A 7,621-nucleotide genomic window follows, 5' to 3' on the forward strand; every position below is an offset into this window, starting at 1 on the left:
CCTACAGGCTAATAACAAACAGGCCAGAACTTTAAGTGTTCCTCAGTCAGAATTTAGCCATTTAAATAATCAGAGAAAAGTCAAAAACAATAACAATCCAACTTTTAGTCTTTCGAACCACCAGAACCCCTCTCAGCTACACTGTAAAAAATCTTATGTGCTATTTACAAAAAAAAATTGTGGTAACACTATTGCACGTATTATTTTTAAGTAAATTTCAAGACTTGATTTTTTTCAGCAAAAACCACTTGAATGAATCATGTGAAAATTACTAAATGTTTTGAGTGATAAATGAAGATTTTAATATTATTAGCGGAATGTGCTTTTATAATTTAAGCAAATCCACCACCATTTACTCATATTTATTTTTTTTTAACAAAAACCACTTGAAAGAATCATGTGAAAATGACTAGTTTTTTTAAGTGATAGATGATGATTTTAATATTATTAGTGGAATGTGCTTTTATAATATATGCAAATAAATCACCATTTACTCAAATTTATTACTGAAAATTACTCATTCATAAAATGTAAAATATATAATGTATAATGAAAAACATACACAATACATTTAGGCCAAATATCATTTTATTACATGTTACACTGATAACAAAATGGTACAATGTGTTAAACAAATCTATATAAAATTTACAGCAATGTTAATCTCTGATAAAAATTCCTTTATCCATGTCATGGAAAAAACTGACCTGTCAACTTTCCTTTGTAGGAATAGTCACATTTTAGACAATATTTGACAGAATTTGTGTATTGCAAACTTAATATTCATTTCTTTGTAAGTGATTTTAATTTGTGGAATATTTGTATAAATCCAGTTCAGCGATTCTAGATTTTCCAGGCTAGCCATGACTCACTTATCCTCCAAGACAATGCAGAAGTCCTCATGGTTGGTCATCCCTCTGACAGACAGCAATTCTCTGTGCATTCCCACACTGTAAAATAAACATTACGTTTATTATATTGAAATTATGCAGTTGTACATTTCAAATGTTTAAGGTTTACTAAAACACATTAAGGAAATATATTAATGAAATAAACCATTTCTTTGTATCTCTGTGAACAGTAATTCTTCATAATGTTTGAGTAGATGTTGCTGACTGACACAAATACACAAGTATTTTGACTTATAATGAACAGGGTGTTTAATGTATACTAGTGTACAGACATTTATAAAAACAAACCATGTTTATACAAGGAATAGTGCATTCAACAGTGTAATGCTTGAGCTATATATATATTTTTGTAAGCATGCAAAAATATAAAATGCAGTTTTCTGAAGATCGTAAATATCTGAAACCGTTTGAGACACTTACATTGCACTCCTGGATAAGCTCTTTCTCTTATTCATACAGATAGACCAGCAACAGAGGACGACATCTCTCGATTCATCCCTGATTTAATGTGAGGTCTGATGCAAAAAAGTGTAGAAATTAGTAATAATAATAATAATAATAATAATAATAATAATACACAAATAACATTATTAAAAATACCTGATGTATGGCACCCATTCTCTTTATCAAAATCTGCCTCAATGAACTGCTCCTCTTTAGTGGGAAAACTCTGCGAAAGTTTTCTTCATTGATCTGAAAAATGAAGCAAACAAATATTAGTATTTATGTACAGTATTATATATAAACAGTTCATTACATTACATCAGCAATGCTGTAAAAGGATCCTTATGAAATAGAAAAGCACTAGCTGTACATAAACCCCATTGAATAGCTAGCTAACTTAGCTTAGCTTAGCTTAGATTTACCACTTAACAAGCTCACTGTTGTTCATCTGCTTAACTGTTGCCTGATCATTGCTGTTAAATATTACAATGCAAATAATTTGTTCAACTTCATTATATAATTCAGAATGAACATTGAAGCAAATCAATTTCAAATAGGATTGGGTGGGTAAAAATACCTGTGTATCCCTATATACATCATATGGCAAAAACTAAGCTCCTGAACAAGCTTGAACAGCATGTGTCTTTCCTGAAAGAGCTTAGGTTATTTAAGACAATAAAATGATAAACTGTTAATGCTTACCTCTTAACATGCTCACTGTTGATCTGCTCCTTCAAAATGTCGTCTGATCACTGCCGTTGTTGAGATTCAAATGCAAACATCTCAATCAAATCCACATAATTGAGTGAATTTTCTTAAAATAAACGTGAAGCCATCTTTCCTCAATTTTATTAGCTTAACTGGTTTCTCAAATTAAGCTTAGTAATTGCACTAGTTTGCTTAAAAAAATAAGTAAAATTTAAATCTTAGTTATATTAGCGAAATCTTCTTAATATTTTATAATAAATCCAGAATATCAATTTTTTAAAGAAAATATGCTCATTATTTTTAATGACCTCATTAATTTTTTTAATGAAAATTACAAGCCTCAAGATTCATTTTTTACAGTGTACGGGCCTGGAACTTAAGAAATTGTATGAAGAGAGGATTAATTATGACTATAATTTAATAGCAGTTAAATAAATAATAGCAGCATATATATATATATATATATATATACACCCGTGTTTGATTCACCCGTCCCCACCAATGTCAAGTGCAAACCTACGCCCTTGGCCACTGCAATGGTGGAAATCTCAGGCATACGGACACATTCTTCTGTCCAAGCTGGACCAAGATATTTGTGTGTTTCAGACATCCAGCTCCCCCGAATTATCCGCTAGTTTCTTCCTCACAGACGCGCTTTCACTTCGCTATATCGCTCGTGCATGCCCGCGGTCAGTGCTGTGACTTTATACAGGAATATGTGCTCATACTTTTTATTCCGCCAAAATATATATTAGATAAAGAAATCAATAGAACATATAATTGTAAGGGCCTTGCGTTTATTTAACCCTTACAGACCTTGGCAAACTCTCGTAGATATTTTGGCTAAAAATATTAGGGGAATGAATAAATCTTTAAAATGCTGCTCTTTTTAAATAGATGAGTAAATACCTAATGTTCTCCACTGCTGAAAACATCATACGTGCTCAGAGGAGTCTCAGAGCATTCTGATGAGTTGAAGAAGAAATATTAATCTAGTGGGAATGCAGGATTTATTAAATAAACCAGGGCTAAGCATCAAATGTTTTCAGAACATAAGTTGGTCAAGTTGTAATGTGTGTTTTAAGTTCACAGATAACTATAAAGCAATAAATTCCTATTTGGACAGTGTTTTCTTCAATGTATACTCCACTAAACTGAGCTTCTGCTGCTGATGGAGATGTGCTCTCTTCAGTCATAAACTGCTCTCTGCACATCAGCATTGTTAAGCTTGTTTGACAGCTGTGCGCTTCTTTTACATTGCTGTACTTCTGTGAACGTGTGGTAATAAAAGAAAGGCATCATACCTTTGTGATGCAGTTTTTCCCCCTTCATTTACAAAAATCATGATATATCGATCATGGTTGGTTTTCTGGTGATCTACCGATATATCGTAGAATCACTCATATCGTGATTGAAGCAACAGTGCACGGCACAGCAGCAAAATGCTTCATAAACTTGGTGATTAAAATAAGCTTCTGATTTATTCATTTGGTTCAAATTTCTTATTACACAGCCATGAACTGTGGGTCACTGACCGTTGGTGAATACACTGCAAAAAGGATTTTCTTTCTTATAGTTTGTGTCTTGTTTCTAGTCCAAATATCTAAAAATTCTTAAACCAATAAACATTTTCTAGACAGATTATGAAAAAATAAACATAATTTTGACTAAAAAACTCAATAATCTGCCAATTAGGGTAAATAAAAGAATATAGTTTTTGGTTTTAAGTAAGATTATTGGACTTCTCTCATTGGCAGATTCAGTTGTGTTTTACAGAAAGAAATCACTTAATTTAGAATCCTTTCTGAAAACTGAAGATTCTTTTTCTAGATATATAGTAATATGATGTATGCGAATATGTCTAGAAAATGCTTCATTTAATTTGATAGATATTTTTTTAAAGATATTTGAACTCCAAAATACAACTTTTTATTCAGTGTTAACATTTATATCCATTTAAAAAAATATATTGTCACTATTTCTGACTGTTTGGCAGCATTTTGTGACTAAATAATAATAATAATAATAATAATAATAATAATAATAATAATAATATTAATAATAATAATAATAATAATAATAATAACAATAATAATAATAATAATAATAATAATAATAATAATAATAATAATAATAATAATAATAATAATAAGTATGCTATTGGCTACTTCCAGCTGTTTTTGTTTCTGTCAACATTAATTACAGCTCAGATGAATGTTTTGTGTCTAATTGTTTAGTTTTGTGCCAAGCACTCATGTGTAAAGTGGGATCAATAGGCAGTTGTTTCTGCAGTATAATATTCATATTTTATGATGTAAGCAACACAGCTACAGCAAATAAAGTCGATAATTTGTGTTTTAAACTGAAAGTGTTCGAATAATGAAGGATTGACAATAATTTGTCGTATTGTTTGCACCAAGGGGGCCCCAAATAAAATCCTGGTTAGGGCCCCCTGAAGGCTTGGGCCGGCCCTACATGAGTGCAGAAACAGCCAATCACAGACACATGAAGTCAGGGTCTGTCATGGTCTGGGGTTGTTTCTTGATCTTCTGTGATGCTCCATTAATGCTGAACAGCACAGAGAGATTCTGGAGCACAGTATGCTGCCTTCTTCTCCAGGGACGCCCATGCAGAGTTCAACAAGACAATGAAGAACCACGTTCTGCACACATGACTGAGTCCTGCTGCGGAGGAAGAGGATACAGGTACTGGACTGGCCTGCCTGCAGTCTTGACCTGTCTCCAATAGAGAATGTGTGGGGCATTTTTAAGCACAGAATGTGACAATGAAGACCCCATACTGATGCCCACCTTAAGACTTATTTGCAGGAGGAATAGGACAGAATTACACCTGAAACACTTCATCACTTGCTGTCTTCAGTCCCTAAATGCCTGTAAGTGTTATGAACAGGAACGGCAACAAAATTTAATATTTAGATTTTTCAACAAAAAACTACAAATATTTTTAAAAGTATATATTTTAGTTAAGTGTGTTAGTTTAGTGTTTGTTCGTTGTTTATAATTTTTGCTTCAATAAAGCGACCCTTAATTATTTTACTTAATCCATTGCTTTTTATAGTTTAGTTTACACATATTAGCCCTTAATTCATTGGTTCATAGCTTGGTTCCACAATAATATGTAATAAATAACCAGTTTACAGTCCATCCTAAAAGTTTATGAACAAAAACAACTTTAAATATTACAATGTTTGTGATTTAACCGAGATCATACATCAATTTGATATATAAGACGGTCAAATTCATACAACTATTAAAAGCCTTTATCATTATCATCTAATTAACTATCAAATGGGAACAAATGTTGAACAATTAATCTGAGACTCGTCTAGTTTTTAAAATTTACTATGGTTTACGCAGTCATTGTCCTGTTGATGACTGAATGTGCTGCAGAAATCAAGCTAATCATAACACCGAGCGCATTATATGACTATAGTACGGCTCTTCTGCTACTGCTGTTATACTGTGTTTATTATAAATCATCAAGTAAAGCCGCAGTGTTTGCAAAAGCGATGTTTGCGCGCCTCCTTCCGACGAACTTTATATGAAATCGTGTCTGAGGCGCCGAACTACATTTCCCAGAGTTCCTCAGGCTGAAGTGCTTCCGTGTTCCGAGGTGGACCTCCGGCAGCTGTGAGTAGTCGCTTGTGTGTATCTGCAGATCCTCTTCATCTTCATCTTCATCATGCGCTGGTTTGAGGGCTCGATCCCGGCGGCCATCGCGACCGCCAAACAGCGCAGGAGTGTGTTCGTGGTGGTGATCACAGGTAGCGTCACACACACACAAACAGACAGCGTCATCTATAACGCGCTTATGTAAACACACGTCGTGTCATTTCTGTCGTGTCATGATCAGATTTTACCTCAATAACCGAGAATCCAGTCAGAACCGGATGAGGAAACTGACCGAGACACAGTGTGTGTGTGTGTGTGTGTGTGTGTGTGTGTGTGTGTGTGTGTGTGTGTGTGTGTGTGTGTGTGTGTGTGTGTGTGTGTGTGTGTGTGTGTGTGTCTGTCTGTCTGTGTCATAGTTTGTTTGTTTGTCTCTCTCTCTTTGTGTGTGCGTGTGTGTGTGTGTGTAGACATGAGAGATAGTGTTTAATGAGGGTCTGTGTATGTTTAGTTAATGTGTCTGTAATTTCTTGTGCTTAACTTCTCCTCATTCTGTCTGTCCATTACTAAACTGTCACGTTAAATATCTGATTTCTTTAAAAATCAGCGATCTTCACTGCCTGTTAGATATACGATATGAAGTGGGTCTCAGATCAGACATGATGCACTGCATTAATATCTATTTCCCCCCGCCATGTCTTTAAAATATGAGTTTATTTTACCCCAGAGTTTTCAATGGAGTCTCTGCGCTAGCCTGTTGCTACTGAAGGCGCTAGTGTTTACAATGGTCTTTCATCTTGTTTTATGCTTGAACAACTAAATGAATGATTAATGGTTCTGTGTGTCTGTAGTTTAATCTGTGGTTTTGTCTGTGGTTCTGTGTGTCTGTAGTTTAATCTGTGGTTTTGTCTGTGGTTCTGTGTGTCTGTAGTTTAATCTGTGTGTCTGTAGTTTAATCTGTGATTCTGTGTGTCTGTAGTTTAATCTGTGTGTCTGTAGTTTAATCTGTGGTTCTGTGTGTCTGTAGTTTAATCTGTGTGTCTGTAGTTTAATCTGTGGTTCTGTGTGTCTGTAGTTTAATCTGTGTGTCTGTAGTTTAATCTGTGTGTCTGTAGTTTAATCTGTGGTTCTGTGTGTCTGTAGTTTAATCTGTGGTTTTGTCTGTGGTTCTGTGTGTCTGTAGTTTAATCTGTGGTTCTGTGTGTCTAGTTTAATCTGTGGTTCTGTGTGTCTGTAGTTTAATCTGTGGTTCTGTTTGTGGTTCTGTGTGTCTGTAGTGTAATCTGTGGTTTTGTCTGTGGTTCTGTGTGTCTGTAGTTTATTCTGTGTGTCTGTAGTTTATTCTGTGGTTCTGTGTGTCTGTAGTTTATTCTGTGTGTCTGTAGTTTAATCTGTGGTTCTGTGTGTCTGTAGTTTAATCTGTGGTTCTGTGTGTCTGTAGTGTAATCTGTGGTTTTGTCTGTGGTTCTGTGTCTGTAGTGTAATCTGTGGTTCTGTGTGTCTGTAGTTTAATCTGTGGTTCTGTGTGTCTGTAGTGTAATCTGTGGTTCTGTGTGTCTGTAGTTTAATCTGTGGTTCTGTGTGTCTGTAGTTTAATCTGTGGTTCTGTGTGTCTGTAGTTTAATCTGTGATTCTGTGTGTCTGTAGTGTAATCTGTGGTTTTGTGTGTCTGTAGTTTAATCTGTGGTTCTGTGTGTCTGTAGTGTAATCTGTGGTTCTGTGTGTCTGTAGTGTAATCTGTGGTTTTGTGTGTCTGTAGTTTAATCTGTGGTTCTGTGTGTCTGTAGTGTAATCTGTGGTTCTGTTTGTGGTTCTGTGTGTCTGTAGTGTAATCTGTGGTTCTGTGTGTCTGTAGTTTAATCTGTGGTTTTGTGTGTCTGTAGTTTAATCTGTGGTTCTGTTTGTGGTTCTGTGTGTCTGTAGTGTAAT

At 34.7% G+C, this 7,621-nt stretch overlaps 1 protein-coding gene and 1 long non-coding RNA gene across 3 annotated transcripts in view; one reads left to right on the forward strand and one right to left on the reverse strand.

Annotated features, from left to right (window-relative positions):
* Window positions 1-657: 657 nt before the first annotated feature.
* LOC130235460 (uncharacterized) lies at window positions 658-1,554 on the reverse strand. The gene is made up of 3 exons (XR_008838397.1): window positions 1,512-1,554; window positions 1,332-1,426; window positions 658-950 (listed from the first exon to the last, which is right to left on the reverse strand). It is a non-coding gene; the product is annotated as an uncharacterized LOC130235460 (long non-coding RNA).
* A 4,127-nt stretch (window positions 1,555-5,681) lies between these two features.
* Window positions 5,682-7,621, forward strand: part of ubxn4 (UBX domain protein 4) — a 14,240-nt gene continuing 12,300 nt past the window's right edge. The window contains exon 1 of one of the 2 annotated variants that reach the window (XM_056466037.1): window positions 5,682-5,847. In XM_056466037.1, the coding sequence (XP_056322012.1) occupies window positions 5,766-5,847 (82 nt within the window). In that variant the 5' untranslated portion in view covers window positions 5,682-5,765. The remainder of the gene's footprint in view (window positions 5,848-7,621) is intronic. The other variant, XM_056466036.1, reaches the window with a different exon arrangement.

Source organism: Danio aesculapii, chromosome 9 (genome assembly GCF_903798145.1).
Source record: "Danio aesculapii chromosome 9, fDanAes4.1, whole genome shotgun sequence".
In the NCBI taxonomy this organism is placed as follows: domain Eukaryota; kingdom Metazoa; phylum Chordata; class Actinopteri; order Cypriniformes; family Danionidae; genus Danio; species Danio aesculapii.